Source organism: Amphiura filiformis, chromosome 13 (genome assembly GCF_039555335.1).
Source record: "Amphiura filiformis chromosome 13, Afil_fr2py, whole genome shotgun sequence".
Classification (NCBI taxonomy): Eukaryota; Metazoa; Echinodermata; class Ophiuroidea; order Amphilepidida; family Amphiuridae; genus Amphiura; species Amphiura filiformis.
This window is the reverse complement of record NC_092640.1, coordinates 22,295,285-22,317,219: the sequence shown is the minus strand read 5'-3', so window position 1 is coordinate 22,317,219 and position 21,935 is coordinate 22,295,285. Positions and strand designations below refer to the sequence as shown.

The 21,935-nt window shown below is 36.5% G+C and overlaps 2 protein-coding genes across 2 annotated transcripts in view; both read left to right on the top strand.

The window, feature by feature from the left end:
- The first annotated feature begins 478 nt into the window (after positions 1-478).
- On the top strand, positions 479-1,657 carry LOC140167492 (uncharacterized). Its single transcript, XM_072190798.1, has one exon. The coding sequence runs from the start codon at positions 479-481 to the stop codon at positions 1,655-1,657; it is 1,179 nt and encodes a 392-aa protein (XP_072046899.1).
- Positions 1,658-13,068: 11,411 nt separating this feature from the next.
- The window catches only part of LOC140167490 (zinc finger CCCH-type antiviral protein 1-like), a 42,092-nt gene continuing 33,225 nt past the window's right edge, over positions 13,069-21,935 (top strand). Inside the window, exon 1 of the mRNA XM_072190797.1 lies at positions 13,069-13,582. Within this exon, the coding sequence (XP_072046898.1) occupies positions 13,227-13,582 (356 nt within the window). The 5' untranslated portion in view covers positions 13,069-13,226. The remainder of the gene's footprint in view (positions 13,583-21,935) is intronic.

Sequence of the window (21,935 nt, the reverse complement as noted above, 5' to 3'; positions counted from 1 at the left end):
AATTCGTCAAGAATCTTTCTGACTATGAACTTTCAGACTCAGAAATTTTAGCGCTTTCTAGAGGTTTATCCTTCATACCTACACCTAGCAAACCTGCTAAACGCACCCTTATGCAAGCAGCAGATGATTTTGCTAGAAACATGAGAATTAGATTCTATGCAGCAATGAGAGGTTGGAAATCCAGACACAGGTCAGAAATCCATCATCATGGACCCCTGGTCTGGCTCCAAGTATAGGCTTAGAAGACTACTTAGAGGGTGTGAGAACGGAATTAGCAGACGTTCCGATCGAAACTGCACAACCCAACATTGGCAAGGATGAGCTCCTAGCCATAAAAAGACTGAAAAATAACCCAAATATCGTTTTGAAAAAATTCGATAAAGGGAGAGGGATTTGTATCTTATCAAAAAAAGACTACATATCCGAGGGTCACAGGCAACTTTACGACCGTAATTCTTATCTCAAGCTGGATTACGATATGACCACGGACACCATTCAAATGGTGAGTGATGTAATCAATGAAATGCTACTTGCAAAAGAGATAGACGAGGCTCTGGCAGACTATCTAGATCCAGTGGAGAGCTCGCAAACAAAAACTCCAGTGTTTTTTATGTTACCAAAAGTACATAAGACACCTAAAAGTGGCACCTTTATAGGCCGCCCGGTGACCTCACACTGTGGAGCCCCACTGAACAGGATCTCAGAATTTCTAGATCACTATCTGTTACCGGAAGTACAGAAAGCACCTACGTATCTCAAAGATACATCTGACACTATCCGGAAGATTGAAAAGCTAATTCTCACCTCCAATATAATTTTGGCAAGCATCGACATTGTTAGCATGTTCACCTCAGTTCCCCAAAGAGAGGCACTCGAGGTTGCTTTAGATGCATTAGAAGGAGTAGATCCACTTTCATTCGATCCTCCCATGCCCAGCTTAAAATATATGGAGAAACTTCTGACACTGGTGCTATTCAGAAATGCTTTTGAATTCAACGGCCAGTACTTCCTTCAAACCTCAGGAACACCGATGGGTCTAAGATCAAGCGTGTCCCTGAGTTGCCTTGTCGCAAACAAGTTGGTCCAAAAAATACTCCACATGGACGAACACGTCATCTCTTTCCATGTGTACATGGATGACTCCCTCCTGATGTGGTCAGGGTCACAGGAGCAACTTGAAATATTCGTCTCCAAGATCAACGATCTCCACCCATCTCTCAAGTTCACACATGTAGCATCGGAAAACGAAATCCAGTTCCTAGATCTGACCATCTATAAAGGGGTTCGCTTTCTATCGTCAAATATACTTGACATAAAATGCTTCACCAAACCCACAGAGACGTGGGGCTACCTGGACAGAAGCTCATGTCATAACCCTTCAGTCTTCAAAGGCTTCATCAAAGGAGAACTCATAAGACTGATTAGGAATTCAAGCGACAAAAAGTCTTTCGAAGATAGAAAATCAATCTTCATAGAAAAACTTCTAAGCAGAGGTTATAACCTCAAAGAGATCAATGCAGCTTCGAAAGAAGTGAACTTTGAAAGCAGACAGGCATACTTAACTGAAAAACCAGTGAGATCAAATAAGATCCCTTGGTATTCAAATCTCAATATTTCCCTCAGATCTGTGGGAAACATATTAAGCATGCCATTCTGAAGTATTGGGACATCATCAAAGATCACCCCTCTTTGAAAAAAATCTTCCCAGAGGTCCCAATAATAGCATTCAGTAGAGCTCAGAACCTGAGCGATATACTGGTTAGAGCAAGACTGAACTCTTCAAAGAATTCAGTCCCAGACGAAAGCACTCTTTTTGAAGACACTCGTCCTGGCTCCCCAACTCTCAACATGCTGTACGATCTAGCCATGGAAAGCAGGGGTTCATAGGGCCTGCACTTTGGCTCGTTTTTTGCAGGTTTACATGGTCCAATAATCACAAGATGACTGACATGTGGTAACAAAGGAAGCAGTCACTGCAATTTGATTATGTCCCATATGATTGGCCATTCAAGACACCCATGTGAATATACTATAGCGGCCTTTTCAAAATATAATACCTGTTTGCTTGAGTGCATTGACAATATCCGGGAACAATAGGCCTACACACAGTATATTGGACAAACTTTTTACAATATTAAGCATGATAAGTGATGATGTGACTTCGAGATTTTTTTATACATCGTTCGTCTCGCACACTGACAACATTTGATTGAATGGACTGTAGGCTACTGCGCCGTGATTACGGTGAAGGACACATTTCAAATCCTTTGTTTGGAGCCAATCAATAAAAGCATGCAGGGCCTCTATACCCATGTACAGTTTATCCAAAGTACGTTGGTTTATCCCTTACATAACCTATGTCTTGAATACGCTGGCAAAGTTATGTAATAATCGGATTAATACTATATATATAGCAGTAGGTAAAAACAAGTTTTGAATAATCCGCGCTACAAAGCCCCATTCAGTGATCCCAGCGAAAGTGAAAAAAAAAATCAAATTGTTACGCTTATAAATTTTTTAATGAAAACAAATGGCAAAAAAAACAAAACAGGAAAACGACAGTATTGACGAAGTTGAAGCCCCATTCAAATACATGTAGCTAATTTATATACTGTCAGTACCGGTATATAAATTACACACTCACGTAAATGCATTATTTTTTGCCTTAGACACACGGCTTTCGGCTGAACCACTGCACTAGCAAGCTTTGTTAGCACATCTATGACAATGACGAAAGGTACAAAATCAGCCATATAAGGCCTTTAGATAGCAGAAGACACCAAATGACCAAATTGGTGTTTTATGACCTTTGACATTCTTTTGTGGCGAGTGACATGGTCTTTCAATTCACGCCGAGTGTCCTTGACAGGTTTGACTATGCTTCAGTGGTCATGAAAGAATTCAAAAGATAACCTGCCCCAATAATCCCAAGCAATTGTCTGAAACTGCTCCTCGGATCATAAGAACTCAGTCCTCAAATGATAGTCATAGTAATGTCCAAAATATAAAAATTACTGACTATCAATGAAGACCGAGTTCCGCAGTCTAGTATCCAAAATCTGAATTTTGATGATTTTTACGATCGTCGGGATGAAAAAAAATCAAAAAATCACTGAATATTCCTTTAGTTCCCTCCTCTCCTTACCCTGGCAATATAAATCAAAGAAAATAAATAAAACAAGAAAAGAAGAAAAAAAGACAAAGAAAATTAACCAAATTAAAGACTTAATGTACGATTTCCTTCAAATTTGAAATTTGTCATTATATACTCAAAATGCTGAAATAATACTGGTAATAATTATCGGGAATGGTTTCTGTTAATTTTGAGCTGAAATAATAAGGTAAAGTGAAAGAAACACTGCTTGTTATTTTGGCCGTTTAACACGCAGTTCTATGGGAGGACATTATGACTTTATGTCGAGCTTTGCTCTATTTACCTACAAACACAAGCAATTTGGCTGATTCCATTTAGGTGCAAGTTGTAAACATTACAAATATGCAGGTTTGAAAACAAATAACCAAATTCATATTATAAGATCGTACATTATGACTTTAAGGGATCTGGAATGAGCGTTTTGAGCGTTTCGATAGTATTTTTGTGGGACATGAGAGCACATCAGACATATCGAATTGCATTCTGAATACGAAGAATGTCTTTCTGATATCAAATAAATTTCATTGAAATTTATGATATAATACAAATTTTATGACAAATTATTAAAATTTGATATTTTTCACATTTTTGATATATAACAGTCCTCGAAGTAAATATCATAAATCTAATGATATATTCTTAAACAGTCCCTGGCATACCATACATGTATAGTCCTATGTATAGTAATTTTGCTTTATCTGTTTTGTGCTGTTTAAACAAAAATAGTTAAACATAATTTCCATAAAATGTAAGCTTTTACTGTCAGATATGTCCCCTTTTAATTTTGAGCAGAACAAGTGAGGTAAAGCAAAGAAAATTGGAATTTACTACTACTACTACTACTAGCGCCAAAGAATGTTATACGATTTTAAAACGGTACGATCCTTTGGGTGTGTGTGTGTAGGGGTGCGTATGTGTGTCCTGCACGCGTATTTTTTTCTGTAACTATAATGGGACGCAATACGATACCGGTATGTTATAAGAATCAAACTTACAAGAAAAATGGCTCTTGTCAAATCCTACAATTCTGTCAGAGAAAATATGCAAGTTGCATTAAATTTTTAATTAATTGACATAGTTGATTAATTAATAAATATTTTATTTAATGATTTACCATAATTCCAAACATGTCAAACAATGTGTCAAATTAAAGCTAATGAAATGCTTTATAAATTGGTCAGATAGAGCACATTTTGCAGAATGCATTTAGTATTTTAGTTACATGACTCCAAACATTCTATTCCAATTTTTTGCTATACACGCATAGGAGCTGTACTTTTAAAATCCGCGCCTAATCAATAATAATAGTCTTTCACTCCATTGTCAAACCTAAGCCTTGTTCACACAGTCGGACTTAAACCACTTAATACCGGACTTAAATTACGTCGGTAATAGTATCGGGTATAAGTGGCAGTGTGAATGAGCGTCGGATATAACTATATCCGACGTAATGTGGTTTAAATCCGACAATTTAAATCCGAAGATGACCAGGGTTAAGAGCTGTTAAGACCGATCGAAACGTTACGATCGGTAATAGTAATTACGTGTGAACACTGAACAGCGCTTTTGGGCTGTCGGATATAACTGTGACCTTTCACCTTTCTGCGTGATTCAGCGTGAAGAACACTTCCGGGTTAAATTAAATCACTCGCGCAACTGATTTGAAGCAGAGTATAAATAGTGTGACCAGTGAGAGATAAAACAAAATCATCATGGATGCAGGTGCGAATATCAAACGCAATAGAGGAATGAACTGGCAAGAGAAGGAGACATTAGCTCTGCTGACCATTTCCGGTTAGTTATGACCGGTAATAGCTCGGATATAAACACGTCGGACATAGAGCTATTGCCGACTCGTCGTGTTCACACAGTCGGACTATTACCGGACTTAAATTACGTCGGTAATAGTATCGGATATAAGTGGCAGTGTGAATGAGCGTCGGATATAAAAAAATTACTATATCCGACGTAATGTGCTTTAAATCCGACAATTTAAGGCTGAAGATGACCAGAGTTAAGAGCTGTTAAGACCGATCGAAACGTTACGTCCGGTAATAGTAATTACGTGTGGACACGCAGCACTATTGGGCTGTCGGATATAATTGTGAGTAGGCCTATATCACTCGCGGAAAATTTTAAGCAGAGTAATTTATGGCTGCAGCTGCAAATATTAATATAAACTAGCGAAATGCAGGCCTTAGATTTTAAAGGCGAGTGGTTAATCACTCGCTAGCATGATTGTAGGCGAGTGGTCGAATTTTCACAAATATCACTTATTTAGGAAATAATCAAGTAGAGTTTCTGTCTTGACACGGTATTTATGTACATTTATGTTGAAATGCGCGCGAAGCGCGCTAACATTTTTCACTTTCTACGCTTAGAGGGAGTACAGCATCGATTAAATACTGAAATGGCTGATTCAGTGGCTGATTTTGGGAGATTCGCAGCGAGTGATATTTAGTGTCTATGGCGAGTGGAAAATCGCTCACTAAAAATCGAGTTTGGGCGAGCGGCGGCGAGCGAGAGCGATCGTCGCTCGCCTCAAACGGCAAGGCCTGGGGATGCGATTATTTTTTTCGAACATCACCGTTAGATGAGTAAATGGGAGCGTTCACTATAACAGGAAGAATTATTACTGAACAGGTAGAATCATTGAAAATGAACATTAAAAACATTTAGCTTCTTTTTTTATTTGCTGCTTGTGATTTCCCGTTTCCATAGAGGGGTCAATTGGAATGACAAGGAAACATTGGCTATACTCAAAATTTGGAGAGATTTCTGGGATAACAAAAGCTTTGGGACGCTATTACATGACAAGGGGGGGGGGGGTCCCCATACGGTCTGGGGAGCAGATACCTGTAGTGATAAAGGCACTGAAAACTCTCCATCGCACCCTCCATGATCGGGTGAAAAATTCAGGCGCAGGAGCAATTGACCATCCTTATTGGGATAACCTACACGAGTTTCGGGGGGGTAGCAAATGTTAACCCCAGAGGGTTCAGTGGGGGGGGGGGCAGTATGGCCCTGGATGTAGATGGAGATGAAATTTATTAAGCCATAAGCATGATAACAGAAAGGCATGCAATTGCATTTTATAAGATGATTAGGGGGGTCCCAAATATATACGGAAAGAAAAATAGGGGTGTCATAAAATATTTTGATGACCAAAATGTAGGGAGTCACAACACAGCATGACTACAGATAGTGTGTTTATTTTATTCAAAAAGACTGATGCCTTTTTTTTTTGGGGGGGGGGGGTTGGGGTGGGGGGGTCATAAAATATTTGCTGCCGAAATAGGGGAGGTCGCAATTTTATTGAAGCCGACTTTTTGTAAATTTGGGACCCCCCCCCCAAGAAAAAAATAGAATGATGATGGGAGTCAGTGTAATTTTTTTTATTTTTGTCATTTTTTCAACGATGTCCACCATAGTAGGGCCTACATGTATAAAATGCTAAGTCTACTGTAAAATGGGACTACTTTGTCAAACTAAAATAATAATAATAATAATAATAATAATAATAATAATAATGATAATGATAATGATAATGATAATAATAATAATAATAATAATAATAATAGAACCTACATAAATACAAAATTGGTCTTAATTTTGGAACTTTTGAATTTGCATTTTTCTTACATGACATACCTACCGCATTGTCTGTAATTTGTTCTAACGAGGGGCGTTTATTGAAAGTGAATTTTCAGTGAAAACATTTAAAATCGGGTTAAATTTTCTGATGATGCTCATGTAGAAAGAAGAGATTTATGACCGGTAATAGGCTTTAACGGACATAACACGTCGGGCATACGCTGGCGAAGTTACGTCATTTATCGGATTAATTACCATAGCAATAGGTGAAAACAAATTTGAACATTTCGCGCTGTACTACAAGCAGGTTGCACTCATCACCTGTATGTCTGCAATCATAGATTGAATACAATACCGGTCTTTTCAAAGATACTAATCTTACAGGTGCAACTAATCAGCATGATTCACCTATTGCTATGGTAGTTAATCCGATTATTACGTAACTTCGCCAGCGTATAGCGCTATTGCCGACAAATGTGGACGCACTAAGGGATTAGCGGAAATATTTAATTCGATCGGACATAAGCCTAGATAAAATATTACCGGTAATAAGTGCATGTGTGAACACAGCTCTAGAGTGTGATGGTTTTGTAGCAGATGACAGTGCTCATTCAAGCCTGTCAAGGTCAGTTAGTAGCCACTTGCTGAATGGATGGCCATTATCAGCTATCAAAGAGATGCCTTGTGCAGCTGCCAATCACAGTAGAGGTTTGATAACATTTTGTTAAAACCCAAATGTGATATAAGGACAAAGCTGTGCATGTTGGTACTTAATTGTTTGGATTCTTATGTTGAAATGCCCTTGTATTAGTATTTAAGACAAAAATAATGCATTTACGTGAATCTGTAATTACAGACAGTATATAAATTAGCTACATGTAGGCCTATTTGAATGGGGCTTCAACTTCGTCGATACTGCCGTTTTCTTGGGATTTTTGCCAATTTTTTTTATTAAATTTTTTTTATAAAAGTAACAATTTGATTTTTTTTTTCACTTTCGCTGGGATCACTAAATTGGGCTTTGTAAATATGGCGGAGTACTCAAATTCATTCAACAAAAGCATGATTACAAGCTATTGCAATCTACCGCGACAGCTCGTCTCACACACATAACAAATTTAATGCACTATACGATCAAATAGGTTGACGACAACGTTTGATTGAATGCACTGCATTGCGCCATGATTACGGTGAAGGACACCGGTTCAAATCCTGTGTATGGAGCCAATCAATAATTTCACGCACATCCTCTATTATTGCCAAATTATTGCCCGGGATGATTGCACACTGTAAAAGAGCTATTGTTATAATGTTTGATGAAATCGTGTTTAACTATTTGCTTAAGAACGGCACAATACAGATAAAGCAGACAGATTTACTACATGTGGTACATGTATATACATAATAGGGAATGTGTGTGAGTCGAGTATTACCTAATTATAATAGGGGCGTATCCAAAAATGAATTCACACCCCTTTCAAATGTCGAGCCAAAGTGCAGGCCCTATGTTGAAGACTTCTTCCTTCCACCAGAAGAAAACCCAATATGGGAGTCTTCAGAAGATCCAGATATCGAGTCATGAGAACGACAAGATAGTCTATTAGGGCCTAATACCTTAAACCACCCTCTCACATATATGGTTTAATAGCCCTTGCAAAATTACACCATCGTGCTTATTTTAACACGATTTTCGAGCATTAAAAAGCACAGGCCAGGGTCCATCCATGGCCTCGCAGAGTAACTGATGACGGTATTATACCAGAAACGCGTCTGATATTTTCATTTCTCTTATAACATCATTTAATAAGAGAAATCTGACTGCAGATAAAACGATGAAAATAGATTGAAGGGATTAAAATATCCCGGAAACGCGTATTACTAACTGCATGCACGCTCTTGCATCGACATTTCTTAATAATTTTAAGTGATGTTTCGTTAGTATACTCCCTAGCATCGAGCCAGGAGTCTACAAATTTATGCCCCTACATATTTAATAGGGCATTATACAAACAATTCATGTTTGTAAAGAAAGTCATTTTTATCATGACAAAATAATCTCAATTCAAAACATTTTGAAGACAGATTATCCTTGATCCTCATTTCGCCTAACATGTTCAAGACAAGCACGTATAGGCCTAATTGGTAAGTCATCCTCAGCATGGCAATTTAATCTCAATTCAAAAAAATTTGAAAAGAGATGGCTTTAAATACACATAACGCTTAACATGTTTAAGACATCCACATATAATAATCATGTTATGCCTTTTCTAAGCGTTATTTATAGGCATAAGGATGATATATAAATGATACCATTCATAGAGTTTACTCATGATGATATCAGATCTCCTTCTTGACTCCTGGACAGGGATATTTCTCTTTGATTTAATATTCACCATATGGTAAATATTTTTCATCGTTTTATCTCCTCTGTAAGAGCATTCCTTACAGAACGGGCCATATTTTATTAATATTTGTCCACCACACTAAACCTATTATCAGGTTTTTTCAAATAAGTTACTCACATCAGACAAAATGAAGAAGTTTTGCAACTTTTTCCCTCTTCGCTCCATTTTGTGTTCGAAAGGACCATACATAGGGCTTTTTCGTACCCCGAAAGAGCGCACGTGATATTATACCGTAATACAAGGAATTACATAGGGTTTTTCAAAAGGTTGAATTATAGGTATATGAATTCCAAAATAATTCTTCCTGTAAACCCCTCTTTTTATGAGACACTGAAACTGAATAATACTATTCCACAAGCATGCTCTGTTTTCAGTCCATATTCGAGAAATCGAAAATAGACTTTTCCCTTTTACAGGGTTTTTATATTTTAATTTTAATATTTAATTTTTTATTTTTCCATAAGGCTAGATTAAAGGTGTGAAAATACCACAATCAACCTGTCTACCTGTCGTCCATCTTTTTCTGAGAAAATGAAAAAGGGAGCTATAACCTTTGCTTTCTTGCCCTGCGGGGCGCTTTCATATTGGAACTCACTTGGAGTGTTTAGTCGTCGTATGGGAGTCGCCGGCCTCGGGCCTGCCGGCCCTGCGGCCTTGCTGGACATCAGAACTATGTCAACGGTTTTTGAGAAATTGGAGGGATTTGCTTTTTGCATGTCCTATTTCTGGTCCAAATTTGAGATATCGAAAACGGACTTTTCCCTTTTATAGGAATTTCTTGTTTTTCCTAAAGGTTTATTTTTATTTTTACCTTTCCAAAAGGTAGATACAAAGGTATGCAAATACCACAATTAACCCCTACGCCAGTCCCCCCTCTTTTTCTGAGATACTGAAAAAGACAATTGGATAGGCCTACTCACACTTTTACCCATATTCGAGAAATCGAAAAGGGACCTTCCCTTTCACAGGGATCTTTTTAATCTTCCAAAAGGTTAATTTTATCTTTTTACCTTTCCAAAAGGTGAATACAAAGATATTTTAATACCATAATTAACCTATACGCCTACCCCCTTCTTTTTCTGAGATATTGAAAAAGAAAACCCGATAGGCCTACCCCTCGTGGCGTCCAAATTCGAGAAATCGAAAAAGACCTTCCCTTTTATAGGAATTTTTATTCTTCCAAAGGGTTAATTTTATTTGTATTTCTCCAAATGATGGATATAAAGGTACGTTTATACCAAAATAAACCTGACTACCAGTCCCCCCTCCTTTTCGGTGAAATTGAAAAAGGCATCTTATCTGGCAAATCCTACATTTAGTCCAAATTCGAGAAATTTGAAATGGACTTTTCAAAAAATTCATTTGAATTTTTCCAAAAGGTTTATTCTTTTTTATATCTATCGAGAGATGGATATAAAGGTATATTTATACCACAGTAAACCTGTATACCTGCCCCCCCCCCTCTTTTTCTGAGAAATTGGAAAAACTTCTCCATTGGCTCATCTTTTTCCTAGTCCAACTTCGAGAAATTGAAAATGGACCTTTCCCTTTTAAAGGGATTTTTTTCATCTTTTTCTGAGAAATTGAAAAAGATAACTCAATAGGCCTTCCCTTCATTTTGCCCAAATTCGAGAAATCGAAAATGGAACCTTCCCTTTTATAGGAACTTTATTCATCTTGTTGAAAATTAATTTCTTTTCCCTCTTTGTAAGGGAAACTTTCTTTTCATTTCCTAAGAAAGAATAAAGTTTTTATAAAATGTTTTTATTCAGGACGGAATAAAATGGATTCCACTGTGGAATAAAGTTGGTACTAAGAGTGGAATGTACCCTATCTATTTTTCCTACACCAGAAAATATTTCACGGAATAAATGCATTTTTATTCCACCCAAGAGAAAAAGCATTATATATAAAGGCAGCCGATAGGCCTACCTTTAAAACCCCCCTTAGAAGGTATGAAAATACCAAAAAGACTTTATCTTCTGGATCTTTTAGCAGGTTCTGTTCATTCCCGTCCTTTCTTTTCAAAAAATTTTGATTAAGGGCATAACATTACACCCTCTTCTATCCTAACATCTAATTATTATCCTGTGAAAATGTAGAACCAATTGTCCTGCCAATTATTCTCTCCCACCAATTACCAATTAATTTTCATGTGTAAGTTTTCTGGAATAGATGTGTAATGACATCAAAACAGTTTCATTAACTTAATATAGCAAGATTGCTGATAGATTACCTCGACCCTGCTTGAAAAGCACTATGACCACAGACTGACACACAGATATTGGAACTTGTACCAGGTGGATGTCAGTTCATAAGAGCAATGTCGGGGATTATAGATCACAATTTTTCAATCTATGTTAGGCCCATGAAAGTCAATTCCAAGTTTATCGTCACTTTTTTTTTCCAGGTTGGTGAGGTGACTTTTTCATTTTTCATTTTTCATTATTTTATCAGATTTCATTATTGACCTAAAATGCGTGTTGATTTAAAGCAAAATGGTAATAAATGCGACGAAGAAATTTTAACGAAAGGTAGAGACTACAAAAGTTAGAAAAAAAAACCTGGTTTTGCTTCCAAGTTATGAATTTATATGTTTTACAAACAAAAATATATGTTTTCAATTGCTAAAACTGGTGAAACACTGATACTTTGACAATAATGAATTATTTTGGCATTTTTGAAAAATTGACGCGGGTATTTTTGGTTTCCAAAAAGTGACGCGGGCGGGGGACGATAAACTCGGAATCGACTTTCATGCGCCTTATCCGGAAATCTTATATTTCCAGATAAGATTATTGACCAAAAGGTTTCTTAAAAGTGCTCTTCTTTTTTTGTTGACACATGCAATGGTCGCAGCGTCTTTCTCCCTTTTTTCCTTCCTCAGCAACCTTTTGGTCTTAAATGGAAATATCTCGAAATGCTAAGAAGGTATGACCCCCGAATAATGTCACATGAAAGAGAAAAACTAAAGAATATAATATAAAATAATTTCCCTACCGGGGGTGACAGTCCTGATAAGACATTGGTTATTATTCATATTTTGGGTCAGTTTCATATCTAGAATTGCCAAGGAGGTATGACCCCCCGGAGTAGTTTCATATGAAAGAGAAAAATGAATAAAAAATGTAATGAACAAAATATTTCCCCACCCAGAGGTTACACTCATCATAAGACCCGGGTCAATATTCATATTTTGGATCCTTTTCATATCTCGACATGCCAAGAAGGTAGGACCCCGTCGCCCCGAGTGGTGTCAAATGAAAGAGAAAGAAGTAAAACATTTAATAAAATTAATTTCACTACCGGGGGTGACACTCCTCTTAAGACCCGAGCCAATATTCATATTTTGGGTCCTTTACATATCTCGAAATGCCAAGAAGGTATGACCCCCTAAGTTGTGTCAAATGAAAGAGCAACATACAAAGAATATGCATGGATAATAAAAAATATTTCCGCCACAAGGGCTGACACTTGTTCATATGTGGTCTTTTCTACATTAAATATCTCGAAAACAAAACAAAAGAGAAAAAGTCCAAAATGTGTGACAGTGGTATTACACAATATACTGCGAAGCCCCATGGTTCACCTATGGTGCGGTAACCGCTCTAATTGTGTTACTACAACTTCTATGGAATCGTTTAAGAATCTAGTCTGCTGCCTGCCGTTAGCGTCTAGCGAAAGTGACACTTGAACTTCAATCAAGATAACCTTTTACAGCATACTATTTTTGTACTTTCCAACATGTGTAATAGCCTCAGCAACAATTAATGCTCGCTAACAAAACATGAAAACGGAAGTTCTGTTCGGTGCTTTACATTTCCCATTTCACTCTGTGCGTTATTCCTTAGGACGAGGCTAAAAGAATATACGGGGATTCCCCTACAGGAAGTGACCATTACATGAATACGAATACACATAAAGTCAACGGGTTTCCCGTACATTCACGCAACATACGGAATAGCTTGTTGACAATAATATAATGGTCATGGGGTTAAAGGAGACATGTCTTACTTCTATGTAAGCAACAATATTCGCGCCCAGAGATTCGCCGCACAAATCACACAAAAGATATGTCTTATCAACAAGACGGCTGGTCATCAGGTAGACCATTGACAGAAGCGAGCCAACCAAATGGAATTTCCATTTTACGTTGGATATGTTCATCAGGTGGGGTGGTTCAGCTATCGGAGCTTTGTAAGCAGAATTTGTTCACAAATCTCCACGATGCGCAATTCTTTTTCCAACGGCACCCACAATATTTTCGTCTAGAGGGTATTGCAGGCAATGATTGCAAAGTTTATGCTCATACACCGGCAGAAATATGCAGCAGATTTGAACATAATGCAGACTATTGTCGGGTGTATGGTTGCGACAAGTTTCATTTGTGTAAGCATTTTGTAATCGGAAATTGCAGATATGGGATACGGTATGTATATTATTATACATATTAATTCATGTAGTATTTAGGGTATAGAAAGTACCACCCCATTTTTCCGCATATGAACATTTTGCTACATTGTATTATCATAATATCAGTCTTGAATAGTACACACACACACAAAAACTATGTTTTTTGTAATTATGTCAAGCGTTGCCAAAATGTATCACGAGAACATGAATTTTTGAGATAACTATAGGCTCTTATGACTTGCAAGTGGTGTCATTTTAAAGTGCTTTTCAGGGACTACAGGGTGTCCCAGAAAAAAATTACCGGGCGAATGAATTTGGACGTAAGTCGAGAAATAGACATCAGAATCCAACCATTCTAAACATCAGCGTGTAGGCCATCTGATTCTGCATCTTATACGCTAATTTTGTTGGAATCAGTTGAATGATCGCGAAGAGATAAGCGATTACACAACGCATGCGTCAATTCACTTCATTCCAAGTTTGAAAGAAAGATCATTCAACACAATGCGCACTTATAGTGGTTATCTCTCAATGGGCTTCATATTTTGTTCTGTGAAATCCTTCTTTTCGCCAGCCCATTCGGGGCTGGTACCTGTTTCAGGTTTGGGGTCAGTTTACTCAAGAGATTATATTTTAGTGGTATTGGAATGATTTTTTTTTTTACTTTTTGTGGTTAAATTTTTTTTAAAATATTTTAATTCGATTTGTTAGGAAAAGTAAGTATGTTTTGCCGTTTCAACGAACGAAAACGAGTGAGTATTACCAAAGTTATGTTTGAACTAATTAATTATGACTTTAAAAGTTTAAAGGCCTAAATGTAACAATAATAGTTAATATATATAGCATCATATGGTCAGCAGAAGAAAATCTGACATCACCTATGATGTCATATCAGTGTCCTTGACCGGGGTCCTTACTCCTTGACCACTGAACAGCGTGATATCATGTTGATAACAGATCTATAGAATCAAAATCTTCATCATATCCCCGGATCATATCACAGATTCTCAACAATCTGTGATCATATGGACCATATTGATGTGAAAGTAGTTATCTATCATATCCTGTGTCGTTTTATGGATAAAAATGACTCAAAATGTTATTGATGAAATGGTTGTTATCATAAACATCAGTTTTGTCTTTTCAACGGAAAAATCCGATGCAAAATAAAGTTTTTAGGGCCTAGCTATAATATGGGCATAATTTATGCATATAGTATTGAACAATGTACCCCATTTGACATGCACTTATAGATAAATAAATTGTCTTACTTTATTAATTTAATAACTTCTTTATTATAAATAAAATGACACATAACTATTTGATTCATAAAATTACATTCAACAAAATGATTGAAGAGAAAACACACAAGGCACTAGGCAGACTGTTATAGAATGGAGTATGTAAGATGCCATGTCCATAGCTTCGCAGGAGTTTCCGACTAGCAATCAACATGATCAGCACATTCAGAAAAACACAGTTTAAGAGTGAAGATTGTAGTGAGTAACCAGTCCTTTATAAATGTGCTGGCCACTATCTATTATAATATAGTAGGCTTAAACTATACATTGCGAATTAATTAAGTTATTTTAAAATAAAATGTACATGTTAGTTAACTCAAACCGGCAGTGTATATATCGAAAGCAGTGAAATCGGACATTCCTAAGCGAAGATATTGAGTTCGTAAGTTCTGGTATTACAAAATTGGAAATTGAGATATCGTGGGTAAAAAGCTGAAAAGACAAAAAAACCAACGACAACAACAACAACAACAACAACAAAACAAACAGACCAGAACAATTTGGAGTACATGTAATGAATTAAAAGAGTTGACATGAGATTAGGAATTAATGTTTTCTGCTGTTTCAGTGTGCATGTTCTCATCGTTGATGGTTTGGTGGACTGTCATGTAGATGTAAGCGTGATCCTAAAAATGCCTTTCACATTGACCAAAACTAATTACAAGACCTCTTCTACATTGAGGCTGGCTTTCCCTTTTAAAGGGAATTTTTATTAAACTCTGTTTCTTGCAAAACATTTAATTAGCTTTTGTTCAAATTTAAAAACCTGCACGATATTAAAAATGAAAGCTTGCATGTAAGATGATGCTCTGTACTTGTAAATATATATTAATGTTGATATAAATGTTGAATAAAGAATTATTGCATAAAGAATTCCAGCTGGCTTGAAAAAATTCTAACACAATTTAATGTTCTTGGAATATTTCAACGAAATTGTAATGCAAAGTTTTTAAACTTTAAAAAATCTTTTAAAACTTCAACATTAATGTTGCATGCTATCAAAAATCACACGTAAGCTGTAAGCACTTGATCATTGTCATTTTTGGCTCAAATGTTCTTTGGAATGTTAAAATATAACATATTTGCACAACATAAAGAATTAAAGTTGGAAAGCTTCCAATTGAATAACATAACATAATAGTAGGGATGACCATCATAATTTCATGTTGCCGCTATTGCTACAAAAGATTGTTTTCTGGAAAGAACTCATCAACAGAAGTATTTTGGTGGTTAAATGGTCAAAATCGGTCAAAAACTTTTCGAATTATGACTTTTCAAAGTTTCCCATTCTGACCGGTCATTGGAACGAAATAAATTGACAAAGTCTAAAAATACCAATGTGAGCAAAAGTGGTATAAGCATATATTTACCTTTTTATATTTCTTTATTTTAATTATATGCAAACATGAAACAAGCATATTGTGAAAGTATCAAAGGGTTTCTTAGGAAATGGCACTTTACTAGTCAATAGCATTAAGTATTTCTTCAAACCGAGGCACTGAAATCATGCTTTTAGAAAACATTTGCCAAAAATCATCCATAATGGCCGAAGTGGCACAAAATCAAAAGTCCAGGTGAACTTTTTTTCCACAACAATATACACTACACATAAGAAAAAATACTAATGTACTACAAGGGATTTTCAACATAGGTATTCAAACAATCAAGTACCAACATGCACAGCTTTGTCCTGATATCACTTCTGGGGTTTTAACAAAATGTTTAACCTCTATTGTGATTGGCAGCAGCATAAGGTATCTCTTTGATAGCTGATAATGCCCAGCCATTCAGCAAGTGGCTAATAACTGACCTTGATAGGCTTGAATGAATACTGTCATCTGCTACAAAACCATCACACTCTAGGAACTGGTCACTCCATATGCTACAGGGAGCACAGTACTTTAACAATGGAGTGAAAGACTTATTATTGATTAGGCGCGTATTTTAAAAGTACAGCTCCTGTGCGTGTATAGCAGCAAGTCAGTGCAGATGGTATAAATATAAGAAAATATTTAGGGTTGAAATCAGGTGAAAAATACATCGAATGGGCACGAAACTTCACATTTATGTTCAGAAAGGTGTCTTCTTAGCATGATTCGAAAGGAGTATGGAAATTCCAAAGGGAAGCTGGTGATTTAATTTGTAACTCGAGATCTACTCGTTCAATTTTTTAACCTTTTTACAGAGGGTATGATAGAGGTATTGCTGGCCACTCTGCCAAATTACAGCTCAGTAGGCCACGTTTTTCACCTGAAATTATTGACATGAATATTTTGTGCCATTCTTGAGCAGTGCTGAACTCAGCCACTGGCAATTAAGCGCACTGTGGCGATGGACCAATTTTGACTCGCACTTACAGGAAAATGAAACAAGTTATGTTGCTGTAATTTGCAAGATAGTTACAAATTATAATTGGCATTAACAGCTCCAATTTTTACAGAAAAATTATGAAAAATAAAAGAATGAGCTCAATTTAGAAATGTCTGTGCAAGCAGTGCACAGTTGAGCTCCCTGCATGTCTATGGGAGTGTTCTAATCAAGTTGATGGTTCATTGGTCATCCCTAATAATAGGCATTTATTGAGCGCCCCACAAAGAACGGAGCGCTTTACAAAAGAATATATACAGCTACATGAAACTAATACAAACAATACAAAGCATAATATATGTCAAGACAATTGGATAAGAGCATGATAAAAACTACTTGAATAGGTATGTTTTCAGATTTGCTTTGAAAAGCTGGAGTGTACCAGCTTCCCTGATGTCACGAGGTAGAGTATTCCATATCCGGGGTGCACATGATTCAAATGAATGATCACCGGTACGTGTCTTGGTTTTTGGCTGAGATAGAAGTGTTTTGTCCTTTGACGAACGTGTGGCATAAGCAGATGTTTTAACCGAGATCAGTTCTTGAAGATATGATGGAGATTGTGAATGGAGGCATTTGAACACGTAGACCAGTAATTTAAACTTGATACGTTCGCGAACTGGTAGCCAATGAAGGAGACGTAGTAAAGGAGCACTGGGATGGTCTCGGCCAACAAGCATAATTAATCTGGCGGCCCTGTTCTGAAGGCGTTGCAAACGCGTTAAGTCACCTTCATTGGCACCATAGAGCAAAAAGCATTACCATAGTCAATCCGGGAGAAAATGAGCGACTGAACAGCAAGTTTACAAGCATCTTGTGTTAAGTAACGGCGGATGCGTGACAAATTCCGGAGATACATGAATACAAAAGCCACCCAAGTCCATGGGAAGTGATTTTGAGAGAAAAACCTGTGTATCATTTTAATTCCTTCAGTTAGATTTACCTGGTCAATATGATAAGTTTTACGTGCAAATGAGTGGATTAACCTGTATTAAGTATGACGATTAGCATTTCAGGGACTTCGTGGGGTTCATTTTAAATTTTGGACTTGGGTGGTTTTTTGAATCATATACAAAGACAACAATGTTAGAATGAGATTACCACTAGTAAGATAATACAAAATAAAGCACACATGTATGTATAATGTTGATAAGCATTCTGCCATGTAATATAAACCTCACACTTTACTTTATTAAACCCATTTTTTTCAAAAGTCACTCTCTAGCAATGAATGTGTTACAAGTGGACTTTTATACATACTGGATTTCAATCAATGTGTTACAAGACTCAAATCATGGAATTGGGTGATTCTTTCATACATGCTATTTTTCACATGCCCAATAGACACGGAGGATGAATTTGAGTTGTTCTTTCATACATATGACAGGCCTATGTATAGCAACAATTTCCCATGCTTAACTCAACTTGGCCAAAGTATGGACTTGGGTGGCTTTTGTATTCATATATTCAATTGCAGAAATCAAAGTTTTCTCGGACAAACTGTTATTCATCTTCAGTGAAAGCATGAATGACATAACACCGTCGGATTATAAAAAAGATAATGTGGATTTAATTTAATGAGATACACAATCTTTGGGAAGCGGTGAGCGAGTATAAAAAAGCGCCTGTTGATCAAACTTGGAATGAACTGCATTGATGTACGCATTATGTAATCGTTCATTTCTTCGCAATCAGTCAACCGAATAAAATAAAATTTTCATATGTGATGCACAATAAAATAAGCTATACGATACATTTTAAATTTTTTGATTCTGATGTCTATTACTCGACTTACGTTCAATTTTATTCGCTCGGTAATTTTTTATGGGACACCCTGTATGTCACCACAGAGCCTTTTTTGGACAAAGTTCTTCCTTCTCGTGGTTGGGGGGGAAGGTTATTTTGGCGGGAAACGGCTAGTTATATATGCAAAAATGCCAAAATATTAAGTTAGGAGACTTATAATGACTGAAAAATCCTGGAATTATTGATAAAATTACCATTTTGAAATAAACGTGTTTTAAAAATGACCAATAATAGCCAGGTGAGAGATTATGAAATATATTATAAATATACTAGAATATAAATTTGTTGAGGCAAAATTCATATATAAATAATAATAAAGTATATATAGGCCTATATAATAATAAAGTAAATAAATGTTGAATTGTAATTGCCAGGTAAATACTTTTGTTAGTAATTCTTTTACATATCGCACCTTTAAAAACAATAAAATAAAAATTCAAGTGCATGTATGAAACGAACGAATGTTACCATATTTCTCGACACCTTGTTCACTTCAAATAGCCGTAACTTTGCAATACAACATCCGAATTTAATGGGGTGAAAATATTTTAAAGCTAAAACTTTGCTGAATTTATTAAGTTGCAAAAGTCAAATTACACATAATATACTCAATTTTAGTAATTTTCTTACTTTCTATTCCCCTTAAGCCTAATTGTTGATAAAAAGCTGTAGAAGGTGACGGGATATATTGTGTTCTACGGGCGAACGTACCTTTTTACTATATACTAAATTTAGTATTTTAACTGTAGTCACCATTTATATCACAAAGATCCCAAGCTAGGTACCTGCCAAATATTACCCCCCCCCCCCATGAGGGTGGACAGATAATTTTTACAGATAACATTTAAAATACAAGGGTCAAAACCTAAAAATGCTCCGATTTTTGACCAACAAAAAGGGTCTTAAATTGTTCCTCGTGCAACAATTCAAATTTAAATAAAGAATAGTTTGCACCGTCGAAGACAGGGTTGGCGCGATTTAAATCACGATTTAAATCAATAACGATTTGAAATGTAGGCCAGAAGTAACCTCAAGTAGATGACTTATAACTTAATTTTTAAAATCACTTTCTTAGATAACCATGAAATCGACGCTGGCTCATTAGCATGTACCTTTATTGTTATTATGAAAGACGTATGTCATTTTAATGCTGTGCGGACCTTGTTTGGGGGCGCTAGTTATGTTTTATTCAAATAATATTGAATTCTGATAGATAGATGTGCAGCAAACACAAGTAGTCTGCATTTAAGATAGATGTTAATTAAAAGAGATAAATAAGCTCTGGTAGCAATAGTTTATGTCGAAATTAGGAATTGCTTTCAATAATACAAAGGAAATGCGGGACAGGTGTGGCCAAGAGGATAACATAATCATAGCTTGCGAGTTCGAACCCCATTTGTGTCAACGTGTTGAATCCTTGGGGAAGGCACTTTATCCTCATTGCTTACGAGGGGTAGGCTGGGGTTGGATGTTTTTATAGTTGTTTGTTTCGATGTTGCAATATTGGCGCTGATTAAGCTGCTGCCTTCAAATTGCATTGTGTCTGTTTAGGCGTGTTTAATGTAAATTCTAGCAATTTGACCTGCGGGTCACCATTAGAGTTTGACTGAAATAAACCTTTACATTACTTACTTAGGTGTAAGGTATGAAATACAAGTAGTATTTGAAGGTAAGAAAACTATCTTCAGACCTCCCATAATGGCGTCGTATTCGTCGGTGTGTTCCTGTCCTCATGTGAAAATTTTTTTCAATCTGCACTAATAAGACATAATGTTATCTAATTGACTACGACTGTGTGATTGTAATGCACCAATTGCTCCAAATATTGGTAAGACTGACTACTGATCACATGTTGACATATCACGTGTTCTGGAAATCACTGCATATTTATCTATTAGAATTCACCTTTTCGGTAAATCCCATAACCCTTTGCGAGTACACCTGAGAACTCGTCATTTTACGTCACGCCGACTTGCAATGCGCAGTATTGATGTTCGATAAACGATGTGCGCATCGGCGCAGATCGCCGTGACGTAAAATGACGAGCTCTCAGGTGTACTCGCAAAGGCTAAATGGGATTTACCGAAAAGGTGAATTCAATAATTCAATACTCCGAGGGGTCACACACTCACACTGCAGAATTTTACTCTGCACTTCAAAGTCAGGTAAATTTCGATACACTTCTTAATACATTAAATATGATACTTATCTTTTATTATTACGACATAGTATACGAAAGAAACCAGCTCATACTGTACAGAATGCTGATTATACGCATTCTACCCACCCAACAACCTTGTCATGCAGTACGGCTCATGCAGCATCATGCTAATTTCCGGGCTAATTTCACATTGCCGGTTCCAGATAATTGTTCCATGTTTATAGCTTAAACTTGTTGGCTTTTATTTCTGAGTGCTAAGTCAAGGGGGTGACACTAAATTCACGGTTGTTCTATTAGCAACGCAAAACCTATGAAAAATTCCGCTGGTTTACTATGTGAGGCCAGTTATCGATCCGTTATGAATAATTCATGTTCGACCCTTGGATCATGTTAATTGATATTGGCAAATAACAACGTTGTTAGTTTTGCGAACTTTGCCTGTTCAATGAGAGTATAGCGCGCCCCAATACATCTGGGCACAAACCAGGCGAAAACGATCCAGTTTAATGAAATGGCGGACGGGTATTCCCATCAGGCACCAGTGATATGTTTTTTCAAAGAAAGTCTACTAATTTGATATGAATTGACATTTTGCAATAGCAAAGTCAAAATTAGGACTTGCTGTCAATAATATGAAGGAAATATGTGACAGAGGCAAGGTGTGAAATACAAGTAGTATTTGAAGTTACAATAACCTTTGATACCCTTTGATACAGCATGAATTAGTGATTTTA

Excerpts from the sequence above, each read along its gene's own strand:
- LOC140167492 (XM_072190798.1), top strand. The coding sequence starts at position 479 with ATGACCACGGACACCATTCAAATGGTGAGTGATGTAATCAATGAAATG.